This window comes from Nyctereutes procyonoides, unplaced genomic scaffold (assembly GCF_905146905.1).
Source record: "Nyctereutes procyonoides isolate TBG_1078 unplaced genomic scaffold, NYPRO_anot_genome, whole genome shotgun sequence".
Classification (NCBI taxonomy): Eukaryota; Metazoa; Chordata; class Mammalia; order Carnivora; family Canidae; genus Nyctereutes; species Nyctereutes procyonoides.
The window spans coordinates 28,437,273-28,456,337 of NW_026575136.1; the positions used below are offsets into that span (position 1 = coordinate 28,437,273).

General features: G+C 35.8%; 1 protein-coding gene across 2 annotated transcripts in view; it reads left to right on the top strand.

The window, feature by feature from the left end:
* LOC129495387 (cadherin-7) overlaps positions 1-19,065 on the top strand; it is a 120,775-nt gene that overhangs the window by 9,456 nt on the left and 92,254 nt on the right. For both annotated transcript variants that reach the window (XM_055302836.1, XM_055302835.1), the window contains exon 2: positions 1,448-1,853. In XM_055302836.1, coding sequence (XP_055158811.1) covers positions 1,644-1,853 — 210 coding nt within the window. In that variant the 5' untranslated portion in view covers positions 1,448-1,643. The remainder of the gene's footprint in view (positions 1-1,447; positions 1,854-19,065) is intronic.

Sequence of the window (19,065 nt, forward strand, 5' to 3'; positions counted from 1 at the left end):
AATAATAGTTTACTATTTTGGTGGTTCTCAGCATACATCAATTAGCTGTACATTGGATTATTCTGGAATGCCCTTTAGAATTTCAGAACTTGATAGGGATATTTTTAACACGAATATGTTCATTTGAATAGAGCTCAAAGTCAGTGCAACCCATTTCTTAACGGTCATGTGGACTATTTTAACATATATAATATGTTTCATTTTTCTTCTATTAGATAAGGCATTTTCCATAAGCAACTTTACTGTCAGAAATCATCTCATGAGTAACAGACACTATTGTTACAGGACAGACAGGTAGAAGATGGGAAAGCTGATAATATAGAGACTGTATTTTCTGCTTTGATAAGGAACTATCATTTGATTTCATATCGTTGAACTGTTTTTTTCCTCCTCTCTCTCTCAAAAAAAAATGCACATGTTAACCCTCACCTTAATTATTATCGAATTGTTGATTTATTTGTAGGTAGTCAAGTGAATTTATAAACCAAAGTACAGCCTGGTGACTTAAGCAAACCTTTTGCCATATTCCCATTCCTCTGTGTTTTGGGGTATGTTTGGAAGTTTGTCTTGTAACTGATTTTGTATCTCTTACATAATCAAGAATTCTGTATCTGAAATAAGTAGACTTTAGAATAAAAGTTGTTTTTCTTTTGTGCTTCTATTGAAGCATTCTGGATTCACGCTCACTGCGAACCAGTCTCACAAATACAGTGGGGTTTTCTTACCTCTCTAATGATCTGTTCAAGTCCATAAATATTTAAGGAAGAAGGCCCTACTATGCACAAGCCATGCTGTAAGACGTTCAATAAATATTTGTGCTATAACGTAACTGAACATGCTGCACAGCAGACATGACAATAGGTTTGAAGGGTGGAAAATGGAAACTACTGAGCTTGGCAGCTGATCACAATCAAATCAGAACACATCAAAACAGCTGGTGTTCTGTGACTCAGAATCAATCAACCAGTTTTGAATCACCTCATACTTCTTTATTTCTCTTTACAGTTTCACAGAAGAGATTTAAACCAGCATATGTCCTTCCCATTTGTTTAAATCCCTGCTTTGAGCTGCTTTGCTTTCATATTCTAATACCAATGAATGAGACTAACTGTAATATAAAAGAAAAAAAATAAAAGCTAGCATTAAAACGATTTTTAAAATGATGTTCCATTTGTATTAAGTAACCCCTATGTTCAAATAGAATGCCTAGAAGAAACACAAAGTTTTAAGATTGTGTTAGGGAATGAGGATAATTCTGGATCAGTGGCATTTATGGGATTTATAAATGGGGCAATAGTTACTGTAAATGTGTAAGTTTCTAATTAATATTTTAATGATTATGCAAATAATGGCATCTTGGGAAAATCAATAGTAAGTTAGTAAATGAAAGTTAAAAGTTATTATGTGATTTGGTTTCTGACACTGGCTTTTCTTTTTGTTCTGCTAGGTACCTATTACACCATTCTTTGGCGAAGGTTATTCAGCAGTGGTGACCCCTTGCAATCGAACACTCTACAAATTATTATCTCTGGACTCCCAGCTGACACCCTGCCGGAGGCAAGAGCTACTAAGCCAACTGGAACTGTGCCTTTTCTCTTGTCAAGGTTTTTTTCTTACACAGGAAAAAGAAAGAAAAAAAAAAGATGAAGTTGGGCAAAGTGGAGCTCTGCCATTTTTTGCAGCTAATAGCGCTTTTCCTGTGTTTCTCTGGGATGAGTCAAGCAGAGCTCTCCAGGTCCAGATCAAAGCCCTATTTCCAATCAGGGAGGTCCCGGACCAAGCGCAGCTGGGTGTGGAATCAGTTCTTTGTGCTGGAGGAATACATGGGTTCAGACCCTCTCTATGTAGGAAAGGTAGGGCATTTGGCCTTTCAAAGTCACAATTGATGATTGTGAATGTCTGTGGTTGGATGGAGAGCTGCTATTTTTGCTTTGGGGATGGAAAGCATAAACTGTTACTCCGATGAAATAGACCATGAAGGTTTTGGCATTAGCCACTCTGAAATTAGAGTCCAGATTGTTATCCAGATGTTGAATCCATAACTTAGGGAGTGATGCTCCACTCTAGAAACAGAGGAGGAGTCTACAGATCCAAGTTTATCATGATTGTGGCCTACTAATAAAACTTTTATTTCCACAATTAGAACAAGATCATTCACTAATAAATGAAGAGTAGTAGGTGTGTATAATTTTTTTAAGCTTCTTTTTTTTCAGGGGAGGGGAGGGAGAGTACTGTATAAATGATATACATACTAACTTCATGCTTATATATATCCTTTTTTGATACTTGCAGTTTTTAAACTGCAAAGTGAAATTATTGAGCCTGTTGTTCATCAGTTATGAGCGGTTCTAACCCACTTTTCTAAGCGGTGGTCTTGTTTTGATGGATCTGTTGTTTTGTTTTTTAGATCTTCCTTTAAGCTAAAAAAAAAAAAAAATGAATGGGAACAGAAGTCAGTTTCTAATTGATATCAGACCACAAGTGGCCAGTTTGTGGCGCATGTTTGGTAGCCTAGGGGTAGCCAAATTGGGATTTTTTTTCACAGCTTCTCTTCTTTCTGTCTAAATATTTGGGCAGGGGCTTTCCAGTCAAGTGCTTTCTGAACTGAAGGGCCCTTCAAGAGAGCATGTCCCTACCATCCTCATATCATTAGAGACTGTTTCTAGTCTCTAATCTACTGGCAGGTTTGATTATGGTCATTTATTAGTAACGATTTCCTGAATTTCTCAGTTTGGTGCTGAGTGCTGGTAAAGAGTTTCTAAGTAGTGCGTGCCGGCAGGATATCTATACATCTGCACTTCTGCTCTTCACTTTGCCAGTTTTATGCGTCTATTCCTGATAAAAATGAAGGACAGCAAACTGATGAATTTATCCATGAGTGAAATTTTCAACTTTCAATGACTGAGGAAGAATGTTTGCTATTTAAACCATGGGTCATTGTTTCATTTGAACACATCTTAAGTAAGTGAAAAATCTGTTTTTGTTGATGGGTATCTACATGAGTCAAGGTAAACTTTATTATATTATTATTTTCCTTTGATGCTTCTATATTTTACAAATACTGACTGATACTGTATTATAAACAAAGAGGACTTGAACAAGTTAAGAGTTTCTGGGGATGTGGGTTAGGATTTTTTTTTTTTTTTTTGTGGCCCAGTGGTAGCATTTTTGTGCCCTAAGAGAGGACACAGGTACACAAGGAGTTTTGTTCATATATGTTTTATGGCCATTCTTCCTTTATCAGTAGTACCATCTCTCTCTCAACCTGTCTCATTCATTTTCCTTGTAAACAAAGTGAGAGCGATAATCATCGTGCAGTGTTATTGACGGAATTTGGTCCTTAATTTCATTCATTTCAATGCATATTTAACAGATTCATCAAACTTTTTTCAGCAGATAGGTATGTAATATTCAGCTAACTCATAAAGAATCAGTAGTTATGAGGTGAAATCACACTTTTATGGGAATGTAAAGTTTTCTAAAGGCAACTGAAATATTCCCATTAATTTAGTCATAAATGGAGTTGCTGCAATGAGGTTGACATTTCAAGTGAGCATCATTTAAAATTTTAAAAACTGGGACATCTGGGTGGCTCTGTGGTTGAGCATCTGCCTTTGGCTCGGGGCGTGATCCTGGGACCCTGAGATCAAGTCCCACACCGGGCTCCCCGTGGGGAGCCTGCTTCTTCCTCTGCCTGTGTCTCTGCCTCTCTCTCTTTCTGTGTTTCTCATGAATAAATGAGATAAAATACCCTTATTTTTAATTTTAAAAATGTTGTATCATAATTGAGAACACTTATATCAAAATAATCCCTGTAAGGCCATTTAGAATAACAAAAATACATACCCCTAGGTGACTTAAATTCCAAATGCATGTGAAGCTACTAGGCAATGCTATTGTTATTTTTCTAAGAGAAATTGTGTGGTCTCTTGATTAGTAAAAGAGATGGTCTGTGCTTCCCTTTCAATTAATCAGAAACCGTTGCTTGGTAGATTTTATGTGACAGGAAACAAGTTTGTGTTTATCCTTTGCAGGCCGTATATTGGGAGTTCAGTACTGCCACTCACAGTAAAAGAATGTCCAGGATGATAAGTAGGTTAAAAAGTAAAACAAACGAAACAACAAAGCCTTGATTGACGAAAACAGACAAGTCCAGGAAAAAGCCAGTAAAATAATTTGAGATGGAGAGGGAATTTATAGACAAGACACAGAAGCCTTCAAAAAACCAATTTACATTTGCTTGGAAGGAGGTAGTGAGAACTTGAATAGATTGTATATGTGAGATGATGAAATGATTTTCCTTAGGTTGGCAGTCTCGGTAAACAGTTATTATAATGATTTTGACCTCAGTACATTTTCGATCATTTGGGATATGTAGAATAAATGTATTTTCCTTATTTTTGTAAGTTAAGGGAGGTAATGACTGTGACCAGAAGTTTTCACAAGACATAGAAAAATGAAAAAGAAATTGTAGATGAAATATGAAAAATGGAGAGGCGGATGTTCATGAGAAAAAAAGAAGGAATACAATCATTACGTTTTACAGACATGTATTTAACCTACAGCTAATTAGACAGTTGGAGTCCTGGTCTTCCTGACAAAAATCCATTACTTAATTTGGAAAATATAAATAATGTCCGTGATAAACTTGATAGCTTAATTTGATCACATAATAGATATGTACGGTGTGTGTCAAACTAACTTTAGTTTAACTGAAGACTTTGCCACTTCCTACTAGTTGTAGAATTTTGGCTAATTACCTAATATTGCTAATACTTAGCTTCCTCATCCGCAAAATGGGAAGAGTGATAACCTATAATTGAAGTCTCTTTCTGAGAATGAAATAAAAATATTTGGAACATATATCTATTTAACCTAGACATTCTGTTTATCTACTACATATTGTTTATAAAATGATGGAATATGGATGATCTGTTGTGTTATATGTCCATTATTGTATTTGTGATCCTTCAGGTGAAAACAGGCATTATTTTATGTGCTAAAGACCATTTAAACATATTGCACATATTTAGGAGAATGGTCTGTGTTGGGTGTGCTTAGAAATACAGCATATTTTTGTATTTATATATGATTAGACTATGGCAAAAATGTGCTTAAGTGGATAATCCTATGTTCAATTCACATGTCAGAGAAATCATCTATAATTTTTTAGAACTTCTAATTTGGAGATCACATTTATGGTTGGTGGGCAGCAAGATCAGTTAAATGCACAGTAAATAAGATTTGGTCCTTAGGACACTGAGTAGAATGAGGTCAGAAGATGGCTATGACCTTGTTATTTTAACCATCTCCTGGGTCTGACTAACATAAGTCAAGATCAAAGCAGAGCAGTCTGTTGAAGGGGACCAGCAGGTCTTCTAAAACCATCACCAAGAGACCTTCATGGTACACACTTCTTGGTTGTGTTAGAATCTCACATTTATCATCAGCATCCCACCTTGTTCTTGTGATGCAAACTGAACTGCAGAATCCAAATGTATAGACTTAAGGAAACAATCACAGACATTACTGTAGCAGGATTCTTTTTAATTGAGGCATAATTGGTATATAGCATTGTATTAGTTTTAGGCGTACAACATAGTGGTTCAATATTTGTATGTATCATGAAATGTCCACTGCAGTAAGCCTCGTTAACAGATGTCACCTCACACTTACATTTTTCCAGTTTTATTTTTTCTTATGATGAGAACCTTTTAAAGATCACTTCCCTTAGGAATTTTTAGATATGCAGTGGAATATTATGAACTATAGTCACCATGCTGCACAGAGTACCGTTTTAGAGAGTAATAGTGCACCGTTCCCTAAGAGTATTTCTTAGTTAGGTTATGCCCATTTTCCTGTCCTTTTACAGGAAAAATGAGGTGGAGAGTCTCTTCCTTCCCCCTGTAACTTAATGCCACCTGAATTGGCTATGTGAAGTACACAGGAAGTAGCAGTTTCTAGCCATCTCATTGCATCACAGAGCGTGTTTCTAGATTAGTCTTTTCCTCACCTTGGCATTTCTCACTTAATGTCCCCTAGCCATCTGACACACACACACACACACACACACACACACACACACACACACACATACACAAAGTCGACAGAACCACTGGCTTCTGTTCCAGGTATTAAGTGTTTTTCATCTCTCCTACTATAATGGGCTGCCAGCTGATCCCTGCGCTCTGGGCTGTTACTTTCACTGAAATGTGTGCTTCGTGCCTCTTCCACAGTCCGCTTCACTAGCTGTTAACATCACTCTTGCCTTTTCTGCTACTCCCCTTCCTTCCCTCCTCATTCAGGGAGGATTTATACCTGTGTGTGTCCCCCCCTCACCCCCCCCCCCCCCGTCGAAATCACATATCCAGAAATGCAGTGCGGGATTCACTCTGCTTTAAATCTAAGCTTGCTGGAAAAAGTAAATAAAAAATAAATTTAAGCTTGCTGGAAAGTGTTGGTGAGCGTTTTTAGTGCATTTAATTACACCTTGGCAATGTCTCCTACCAAGAGATTCTCTGTCTCCTGAAAACTGAAGCTACATTCAATGTTCCAGAGAAGATATTTTCATTTTTTAAAAAAAATTATTTATTTATGAGGAACAGAGAAAATGAGTAGTGGGAGGCAGGGAGGGAATGAGGGAATGAGGGAGAGAGAGAGAGAGAGAGAGAGAGAGAGAGAGAGAATGAATCAGGTTCCCCAAGAGCAGGGAGCCCAATGTGGAGCTTGATCCAGGACCCTGGGATTATGACCTGAGCTGAAGGCAGATGCTTAACTGACTGAGCCACCCAGGTGCCCTGAGAAATTTTCATCTTAAAAATAGGGTGTGTTTAAAACTTGAGTTCTGAATTAGATTCCTTTGCTGGGCAAATCTATACTAGATACACAAAAGAAAATAATCACAAATATTAATTACTTAAGAACATGTTCATCATGGTAGCATTTCCATTCCATGGAAGGGGAAAAATGCAAATGTGTCCTCCAAATATGTAGATTACTTAAAGTTGGCTTCAGTCTTAGAAGAAAGCAAATAGTTTGTTTTCCCTCTTTGTGTATGGAAAACCGATTTTCATGCTATCTTTATAACCAGAGTGAATTAAAAAGAACCTCGTTCTTATCTTTTTGTTTCTTTGCTGATAAAAATGTGGGACTCTTGTGGCTTTGGAAGGAATTTGGACATGTATCAGCTCTATGGGATACAAAGAAGTTTAGATTTTTAGAAATACTCTTTTTGCGGTTATTTTTTCTCTTATAATATTCTAATTTAACTAAAGTATTAAATGTATTTTCTTCTCATGAAATCAATAATTCAGAGTCCTTGTTTATTTCCTTTAAACTACAATGGAAATAAAACATCAGATTTTGCCACTAACATTAAAAAATCCCTACCATTAATACACTTTAATATTGCTCATTTTCTCTTCAAAGTTATCTTAGGTTAGAAATGAAGGTTCTAATTACCAAAGGCTTTATTAGGTGAGACTATACAGCTTAAACGGGGGAGAGGGAGCTTACAGTTATCAACCTAATTATAGTCAAACTAGATAGTCTAGATTAGCTCTAAATTTTCTGATTATGCTGATCAAAGTCATTTAAAGATGTCATCTTTAACGTGTTTTGTGCATATTTTACTTGTTATACATTTGGAGGTGGGAGAAGCAAAAATTAAAATAATGCTCATTCTGTACCATTGTGTTTCCACATTGTATGCATGATGCAAGACAAGAGATAACCTAAAATGATGATATCAGGCCTTTCTGTAGTAAGTGCAGTATAATTGTTTGACAGGCTTTATTTATATGCAGGCTCATTGATACAGAATCAGAGAAATTGCAGCAGTGTCTGAAACTCACCAAGATAAATGACAGAATTAGATAAATAGCAGGACAGTCACCAAGCCTTTGCTGGTTCAAGCATATATAGATAAGAACTATATTGGAAGAAATTTCATCCTAATCATTTCACATGATTTATATTGATTACCTGTCATAGTGATTATGATCAGTGGAGAGAAACCGTAGTTTGTATAAATATGCCTAATATTACATCCCTCAAATACTCTTTGGCATGCTGTAAAGCTGTCTTGTGTTCTCTCATTTTTTTCTCTCTCTCTCCCTTCTCCAAATGCTATCAAGGACCTATTCATGATAGTTTTGTGCCAGAAGAGTTAAAAACAAAAACAAAAACAGAAACTCTTCTCTTTCATAAAATTTAATCTGGTTGATAAGCCAAGCAGGTAACCAGATGGCATTGGAAAGCAGTAAATTCTACAGGTAATCTGCAGCTGTGGAGGTGGCAAAGACAGAGGAACTAATTCATGGATCCGTTAAACAAATGATTATATGAGGAAACCTGGCATACCTCTGTGATTTCATAACCCTTTTATACAATCTTCAAGTCAAAGCAAAAAAAAATCACTTTCTTTGAAAGTAGGACAGAGTCTTTTAAATTGTTTTGGGGGAAACTTTATATGGTAGAAAGATTAGTAAATAGAAACCTTAGGTTAAACTTACAAGTTTCTTATTTTGAGCATTATGCTCTAAGGCATAATGGAATTTTATCCTCACACTGTAAAATGGAGATTAAGTAGGTAAACATTTAAGACATTTTAATATAATTTCAGACTTACAAAAAGTTGCTGTGTACTGTTCCCAAACCCGGCTTCTCCAAATGTTAGTATCATCCATGACTATCCCTGCTATTTAAACCAGGAAATTAACATTGGTGGAATACTACTTATTCATCACCAAATTGTATTCAACATTTCCCAGTTGTCACAATAAAGTACTTTTCCTTATAGGAACCTACCTGGTTATCACATCCTGCATTTCTCTTGTTTCCTTAGTCTTTTCCAGTCTTTCATTGTCATTCTTGATTATTTGGTAGCATATTTTACAGTCTGGCTCAGTTTCACATTTCTTCCTAATGGAGACATTTTAAGTGATGTAGTTTTGCTAAGGATGCCACAGAAGGGATGTTGTGTACTTTTCAGTGCATTTTGTCAGGAAGTACAGATGTTGATATATTCCTTAGTAGTGATACTGACTTTGGTCGCTCAGTTAAGGTGGAATCTGCTAGATTCTTTTGCTAAAAAAAAGTGAAAGTTTTGAAATCTTGAGGGGGGTATAAAATTATCTAAGCTGTCACTGTGAATTGGAATAAATGCTACAATTCGTTTGAGGGGGACTTTATTGGACGATGCCATTGTCCATCTTTAGGGATGAGGGATTGGATTCATCTGAAATGTGGATCAAATTTAAATCTATAATACTTTCAGGTAATGTCCATAATTTTATATGGTAATTGATCTTCTCAAAAGCACATCAATTTAGTTTGTTTCAGGGGAATTGATTTTTTTTTCTTTTGAACCAGGCAATAATATTCTCTACAGTCCAGGATTTTAAGATGTTTGCTGATCTAGAGTTACAACAAGAGCTTTTTCCTCCAGTGTTGACAAAATATAAAGAAGTCTTTTACGCTGGGAGGTGTGCCACAAATGCTTAAACCTTGTAATTGTAAATAACCATTGTTTTAGAAAATAAAAGACACTCAGGATTTGCTTAAGTAGAAGTAGCCGCAGAGAGTGCAGTCGAACATTATAGATTTTAATATAGTCACAGGAGAATTGAAATCTAAACAATGGATATAGAATTATAGTAAGTGTTTGAAAAAATTTAGTAATGATAGTTTTTTCCTAATGATCCCTGTTAGAGCCTATGAAATTTCTGTTTCGTAGTCAATGCTGATTAAATCCTCCAAGTTAAAACTTCCAAGCTACCTTCCAAGTAGGCCATTCTCCTATGAGAAATGAGGTTATTGATACTTTTGGAAGTAAAGCATAAAGTAAGGGAACAATCACTAGAACTATAATTCAGAAGAGTTAGAAAATAAATCTAGATGCTAATATCAATTCTGAGAAGTACATTTCTGGAAAAAAAATGTTAATAAGTTTTAGGTCTACAAAAATATATGGTTTTCTTGCAAAGTATCAGATTATGTTGTATTATTGCCAAGCTCTTATAACATATGTTTTTTGAAAACTTTACCTTTAAAATGACATACATGTATTCAAGAAAGAAAAATACATTTATGGGGCTCTCAAATCATTTGATAGTATTTACTAAAATTTGACAAAACTTAAAACTGAATATGGTTAGAATAATAAACAGTGCTAATAATGGAGAGATTAAATGATATTTATCTAAGATACAGAAATACTTAAGATGAACTGTAGAACTGAAACTTTCAGAATAGGGTGTACAAAAAGAACAAACTGTTGAGAGTCTGGGAAGAAAGTATTTAGGACTTCCCATTTTTAAAAAAAATTGTCATCCTTTAAAATTTCTCATTTTTGGTATATGAAATATACAATATACATAAGGAGTTTTATGTCATAAAAGTACCCTTTCCCTCAAGTGGGATGATCAGTAGCCCATCTCAGAGGGGGTTAGGAAAGAAAGAAAGGAAGGAGGGAAGGAAGGAAGGAAGGAAGGAAGGAAGGAAGGAAGGAAGGAAAGAGAAAGAAAGGAAAGAAAGAAAAAAGAAAGAAAAAGAAAGAAAGAAAGAAAAAGAAAGAAAGAGAAAGGAAGGAAGGAAGGAAGGAAGGAAGGAAGAAGAAAGAAAGAAAGAAAGAAAGAAAGAAAGAAAGAAAGAAAGAAAGAAAAAAAGAAGTTTTGTAACTAGCTGATCCCACTCTGCAGTGGAATATTCCATTGAGCCGGTGTAGGCCCATAGAGCATTAGGTCAGCCCGGAGCGTGATTATCTCCAAAGTCAGCTTAGCTTACTTTTGCATCCCATAGCTTACTATTTCAGTATAAGGGAAGGTCTGAGCACATCCCAATAAATGGCATCTAGAGAAAAAGAAATGGCCAAGAAAATACTCATGTTCGACTCAGCCAGCCTTAGGTCTTCTCAGGCCAAGAGTCTGGGAGTTATTTTTAGAACTGTCATTACAAAAGCAAAAGAGTGAGTGAGTGAGTGAGTGAGTGAGTGAGTGAGTGAAGAGAGAGCCCAAAAGAGTGTGTATACTGGGATGGGGGTAAGAGAACAAGATAGTACTGTGAGGCCATCTACTTTCTAGCCAAGTTAGAATCCTTGTCTTCTGTAAGATAAATGCAGAAGACTAATTTCTCAAGATGGGTCTATGTTACCGGAATGGTAATTACCAGAACCAAAATGATTAACATCATTCCAGCAAGTTTTGTGTGTAAACAGTGTGCAATTATCTGATAAGAATGCTTCCCTTAGAATATTTACTTATCTTCTTAGTTAAAATGCTGACATGTTTTAAGGTATTTAACTGAAAACACACAATCAAGATTTGGACAACACATACATAATGCTCAACAGATGTGAGTTTGAAAGATTTGTGATCACTAGTGAAATTAGTCAAACCCTACTTAAATTAGATTTTTTTCTGATTTGTGAGTCATTTAAAGGTCCACATTGGAGCAGAATGTGTGTGGAGAGTAAAAGATTACACATTTTGCACTTGGTTTGAAATGAAGAAGAAATAAAAGTCAGCATTTTCTTTTTCATAACATATTTGAGAAACTCAGTTCTGTATTTCACACCCACTCTATCCTTGACAGAGTTTATATAATTTTCTCAACTGAATCATAACAGAGTTGAATTTAGGCAGCTAACTAATTTTGCTTATTCAGGAGAAGTAGATACTGGTGAGTTACAGTCCTTGGTATTCAATGTAATTATATATAAGAAAAGTGAAGCTATCAGTAGTTAAAAATGATTGCTGAAGAGTTAGGTGAGGAATATCACATGACTCTGGCACATGGAGAGAGCTTACTTGTCATGCTAGTCACACATGGAGTCTAGGAAGAGATACAGAACCACATCTAAAATAAAGTAACTTGAATTGTACAGCAGATACACGACCTTGGAAACATGTTTTCTCCAAAGATGAGTATCGGATGATGGGATGGGATGGTATTGTAAAGCTTGACATTGAAATTAAAAATACAAGCTTCATGATAAAGGATAAGTTATCTTTTTGGTTGATCATTATATCATTTGCAAATAGACCATTACCTGTGGTGTAACAGCTGTGTTCAGTGAATTTGGGAGAGCAGTTGTGGAGTGTAATGATCTGAAACAAGACTGTTTTCCCCATTGATTAGATCATTTGTTGGAAATGTGAGTACAGTTGATGGTGGGAAAATATATGCAAATGAATGAGGACTTGGGGTTAGGGTCAGAAGGAGGTGTGGTGCACTTTATTTTAGATCCAATTAAGATTTCACAATGGAGGGCAGCCCGGGTGGCTAAGTGGTTTAGCACCACCTTCAGTCCAGGGCATGATCCCGGAGGCCTGGGATCGAGTCCTACATCAGGCTCCCTGTGTGGGGCCTGATTCTCCCTCTGCCTGTGTCTCTGCCTCTCTCTCTCTCTCTCTCTCTCTTTCTCTGTGTCTCTCATTAATAAATAAATAAAATATTTTTTTTAAAAAAAGATTTCACAATGGAATTTATGATGAAAAACATAGGGAACTAATATTCAAATTATTAATATCTTATAGTACATATATTTTTTAATGCTACTCCCTTCATGCTCTCTCTGGTTTCTGACTTATGTTTGATTCTTCTATAAACTCTAGTCATACTAACGAAGTCCAGTTTTTCACAGTACTCCATTTTTAACTTTGTACTCAGAGCTGAAGGATGTTTGAGGAATTGAAGCTTTAAGGAAGAAGGAGTTGAAGCTACTTTAGACAATAACCCTTTAATTATTTTTTTCAAGCAATGACCTCTCTTGGAATTTGGCAAAAACAGATTTTGTTTTTGTTTGGTTATGCATTATCACAAAGATTTTTTTTTGTTATCAAATATCAAATATGCATTATCACAAAGATTTTTTTCCCAAATCACATGGATCCTTGATGAAATGTAAATATTATGTAAATATCAACTTCTTTATCAAAAATAAAAATAATATATTATTTTTAAAGTTATTTTTAGTATTAGAGCTGCCTGGGGCTTTAAAGCTCATTCTACATAATCTCTTTCTGAATTCAGAGAGATTCTTATTCAATATCTTTAATAGGTGATCAGGTAACCTCAGGTTTGTTAGTTGGGGCAAGAATGGTGGTGGAAACACATTTCAGTCATGTGATCTGGGTTTGAGTACTGGCTCCAGCACTTGAGAATGGTGTGACTTTGAGCAAATAACTTATTTTCCCATTCATTTACTAATAAAATAGGAACAACAATATTAGCCTCACAAGGCTATTGCAAGCATCAAAAGATAGAATTAATATGAAAACATGAAATAAAGTATAAAAGTGAGAGAGTGTATTTCTAAGAGTGAGTGAGCTTCATGAAGGGATCTTGTCCATGACAAACGTGGGGCCTGGACATACGTACTGGATTGGTAGCTGTTAAGTGCACAGGAAACTCACAGAACTGTGATGCTCTGGGGTGTTGTGAGAAGATTTTTAGGACAAATACTAGTTTTAGGACAAGTCTTATTTTTAGGAACTTGAATTCTATTTGGCTATTAAAATATTTTAAGGCAGGGGTGTCTGGGTAGCTCAGTCGGTTAAGCATCTGACTCTCAGTTTCTGCTCTGGTCATGATCTCGATAGCCTGAGATAGAGCCCTGCATTGGACTCTGCACTCAGTGGGGAGCCTGCTCCAGATTCTCCCTCTGCCCCTCCCCGAGCACACGCATGCACTCCCTCTCTCTCCCAAATAAATGCTCTTAAAAACCCAAAATATTTGAAGGGAGGTATTTTGCACCCCCCCATTTTAAATAATATTTTAAAAGATTAAGGGATTTATCTTAAACATTTCATTTATGACATGATTTCCAGAATTTTCCTCATGCTTTGCTTATTTCTCAGTGTCTCAAAATATAATCAGGATTAAACTTCAGTAATTTATAACTGATCCAGTCAGTTCAAAGAAAAATTGAGATTTTTATTTCCCTCGGTATGAATTCTTCTGTTAACACAAGGCACGACTGCATAACTTATCACGGCTAGTTTTTTTTTTTAATTTTATTTATTTATGATAGTCACAGAGAGAGAGAGGCAGATACACAGGCAGAGGGAGAAGCAGGCTCCATGCACCGGGAGCCCGACGTGGGATTCGATCCCGGGTCTCCAGGATCGTGCCCTGGGCCAAAGGCAGGCGCCAAACTGCTGCGCCACCCAGGGATCCCCTATCATGGCTAGTCTTATTGTCATTAGCATTATTATCATCTCTTGAAGAAAATAATGCAAAGAATAAGGGTTTGAAACTAAATATATATGGTCATAAGATAGTGAATATGCAAAATGAATCTATCATAAAATTGAATATTAATGAGGAAAGCCAAAATTGTTGTCTCCACATACTGTTTTCATCAGAAAAATGTTAAATGAGGAGCCTAGTAACTCCCCTTCCAGAGCACACTCTGAAAATTCCCTCACAGGTTTCCTGTATTGGCTTTCTCGTACCCTTCCATTCAGGTGTCTCTGCATTCTTCTTTGGTTTTATAAGTTAAAACAATCTTTTTCATACATTCCAGGCAGAGATAGCTTGTGGCATTGTTAACGTGCCCCACAGCTCTAGGGCCAGGACATGGTATTTTCCCCATGTTACTGAATCGGATGCATCCAGGTGAGCACCATTTCCTCAGCGCTGTCATTGGGAGTGCCTAAAGCTACCACCAATTCTCAGACCATTACCAAGATACAGTCTCCTGGAAAGATGTGGGGCCCAAGAGACAAACCTCATCTGAATGATACTTCTTCCACCCTGATGACCCAGGATCATGGATTTTGTGACCTCTAGAATTCCTACAATGGCCTGATCCTGTTTTAAAATCTGTCATAAACCCATCAGGAGGAATAAATAAATAAAGAGAGAAGAGGTTGGGGGAAGGAGATAGGTTACTTTGGAGCTGTCTGGAGTGTTCAGTGCAACAGATAGGAATATTTCAGTTGGTTTTCTGATAAACTTGAAGAGGATGAAAGGAAACAGAGATTAGACCCCAAAAGTAAGGGCTTTTTACAAAAGTAGGATGCAAATATTTTGTTTAATTTTCTCGCGGAAAAACGGAAATTATGCAGCAATTTGTATGTTTTGTGATCATCTTTGGATATATTACCTAGTATGAGTGGTAGATTATGTGAGTGTATAGAGAGGAAGTTTAGCCAAATTGTTAAATACTATGTCAGATTCATAAATCAGGAAGATCTGAGTGTGAATCTCAGCATTAACATTTAACTAGCAATTAATCAATTTATGTCAGTTTAATCTCTGTTAAAATGGGTTAATAAGCCATATGTATTACAGTTGTTAAAACTAAGATAAATATAGTGCTTCATATTAGATACATGGAAAACATTCATTCAGGGTTCCCTGTTACTGTTAATAATAGTGATACATATTTTTACTTTGCTTTCAATCTCTACTTTCTATAATTGACCTGAGTTAGGTGTTTTCTTTTTAGAGACTATATTTTTTAAGACTATCTATAGGCTAAGGAGAAAACAAAGATAACCTAAGCAGGATTCATCACATTGTCATACTTTGTGACCACAGACAGACAAGTCCTTTAAATTACCTCTCCCTATTTCTTTATCACAAGGGGACGGTAGATGGAGTCAGAATCTCCAACGGGTGACATCTGTTAAAGTGCTTTGAAATATAGAAAGTATTAAGCTTTGAAGTTATTTCTGATGGGAAGAAGAGTTACTTGTTATATTTATAAAATATTAGGGTAGGAACAGAATTTGCAACTTATATGCTTTTCTTGGTAATTATTGATAAATAATACTTTGATATGTGCCATAAAAATGCTTTCAGGATTTCGCTGCTGTTTTAAATATTATACATTGACAATCAAATCAGATTTAAAATTATATAAAACAGCTTTTCAAGCCACACATTTGCAGAAAGAGCTGAACATCCATACTCACATACACAGAGGATTGCTTTATTCTCAAATACTTTCCAAATCTAGAAAGGTAATGACATCTTTGAGAGTTTCCAAGGAGGCATAAGATTCTAGTATCATTAGGATTCTACTGAATAACAGTGATGCTTAATAGAACTGGGTAAGTGAGATTGCTTCTTAATCTCTGCCCTTTTTCCTTCAAGACTCTACCTTAGTTCTGAACTTCATCTTTGTTTTGTCTGAAGTTTGGCTCAAACTATTACTTGGGTTTACCTATCCTATACTCATTGGATTCTGAATTCAGAAACTGAGCTTGACTAATTCATTTTAGTTCCAAAAATGGAACTCTTTTTCAGCATCTCTGGCCTAAGTATTGAGAATTAATGCTGCTTGCATAAAATTTTTGGAGTAGTAAAATTCTGACACTTTGAGAGAAAAAGGGTATTGAACATCTTGCTGTAATTTGAATATGTGTTATAAACAGGTATTTTCCCTTCGTATTATTAGATAAATAAAGAGAAACCAAATATTTTACAATCCTGATAGTTTTACCAATGTACAGGAGGTGGGACAGAGAATGTTCATATTGGGAAATACTGCCAGCTTCTAGGAATTGTCATTGCAAAGGAATCTGTTCGGGCAGGCAGGTGTTCTCAAATATAATTAAAGAAAACCTAGAGGGAAAAAGAAGGCCAGAGGTTATTTTTCCCTTTTTTATGAATTAAAAAAAAAAAGACAAGATGTTGAAATAAATCACCCAAAGAATATGTGATACAAAGGGAGAAGGGCGTCCTTAAATGCAGTTCTACAATATAAAGCTGAGGAAATGCTTCTGTAGCTCAGATAAGTATTTTTTTCATGTACAAAAATAATCATGTCTGTTCACTACATCCAAATGAAAGCCATGTGAGGCTTAGGGCAGATTCTATACAATTTGACCACGAAAAACCTCAAGGTTTCTAGATAAAATGAATGCTAAACCCACCCAAAAGCTCATAGGATGCTTCTTGTATGATGTTTGCAGTGAGGCTAGCTTATCGGTGAAAAGAAACACTTCTCAGGCTGGGGCAAATTTATCCATTCAGATGGATAAATTTATATTTTATCCATCCAAATACAAACATGTAGTTGAGAGAATATGTATCCTGGCTTCATAAACTCTTCACTATAGCTTGACCCCATACCTTCGGGTGATTTTTTAACCTTTATCCCCTGCCATATATGATATGAAAATTCTAATAAATCATACCCTGCTCCCATACAACACCAGAGTAACTATTCTTCAACTTAAAAATAAGTACATAAAACATGACACATGGGTGTAAAAATAAATGGACACAAGACTATTAAAGTGTCCCTTTTGTTGGATTCATAACAATGTCTGCTTAGAGAAACAAGTGTTTACTCATATTTGTTTTACTTTTGGTTATATCTCATTTGTCATCAGCCATTCAGTGATTTTAATCTGTTATTTTTCAGGGAGTCAATGGCTTTTCCTTTGTATATACGTTATGCTGATTTAAAATAAAAAGCTAGGGGATCCCTGGGTGGCTCAGTGGTTCAGTGCCTGTCTTTGGCTCAGGGCATGGTCCTGGAGTCCCGGAATCGCATCCCACATCGGGCTCCCTGCATGGAGCCTGCTTCTCCCTCTGCCTGTGTCTCTGCCTCTCTCTCTCTGTGTGTGTCTCTCATGAATAAATAAATAAAATCTTAATAAAATAAATGAAATAAAATAAAATAAAAAGCTATAGCTAAGTGTTCATCATTTTTATCAAGCAATGGTGCTGGGCTGATTCAAAAGCACATTACATGAACTAATATAGACCTGCACAGAGAAAACTGGTTTAATTTGGTTTCCAAGAATATGTACCATCCTTTGTTGTTGTTGTTTTTTATTTTTTTGGTTTTGTTTGTTTGTTTTTTGGGGTTTTGGTATTTTTTGTTTTGTTTTGTTAATTCTACTCATCAGAATGAGAGTGAGCACCATTTTCAATGTTGTACCCTCAGGGCCTCATCCTTAGGCAAGCTCTTGCTCTCAGGGTTAGAACTTGCCAAAAATTGAGCAAGGTTAGTATTTGCTAAAACTGAGAGTGAATTTGTCCTTAAATCCTGTGCCCTTATCTACCTGCCTTACTTGCTTCCTGCTAGGGACAGCCATTTGGCAGAAAGGTGAATAAGAGGATTTCCTCTCTAAATCTTTAATGCTGATTCAGTAGCACTAACATGGTCTCCATTTGAGTCATATTTGGTCCTCACCAATACTTTTTGGAAGTCAGTGAAGCTACAAAGTACAAGCATAGAACTGCTTGTGATGTGATAGAATGGGGAGAATTGACAGCCTCTTTCAGTGTTTTGGAAGGAACATCTGTGAAGCTTTAATTCTGTCTCATGGTTACATCTTTGACATTTTATCAGAGAATTGACACTGAATCCACAAATTTGACGATGGTACTTGGTACCCTTTACTTAGATTGGCCCTGTTCAATCATTCGTTTTCTTATGTATTTCAGATGTGCTGAATTTTATGGCAACTAGTTAGTAGATAATAAAAAAAAAATGAGAAGAGAAACATTGATTTAAGTAAGAAATTAGGTTAACAGCATTTAAATTTTTCTCTAAAATAGTATGAATATAATCTGACTATATATACATTGTATGTAAATATATGCAAATATACATATGATAACTTTTTACTATAAGCATTTTATGACTATTTGAATGTGGTTTCTTGGTACAAGTTTAGAGCTCTTTCACATGAGAAAAAATAATTTTGTGTTTACAAGTCAACCTTATAGACGTCTTAAAAGGCAATGTTACCAGAAAGAAGGAAATACAAAATATGTGCAGTTCAAGCACTTTTTAACTTTTACCTTTCCCACTTCCTTTTCTCTATCCCCTCTATTCCTCTTTTCCTTCACCTTCCTCTACCACATTTTAATATCTGACACTTAAGAGGAAGAGCTACTGTCTTAAGCAGTGCAAAGGGCCCTCTTTCTATTCTCTTGGTTGATTTTTATCTGTAAGTAGAAATGGAGTTTAAGGATGACAAAAGTTTTAAAGCAGAACAGGATTTTCTGTTGGATGAGTGGTTATCATGTTCAATTAATTCTTATTATTTATGGTAATTATGTTCTACAAAATTACCATGAACACTGAATTAGAAA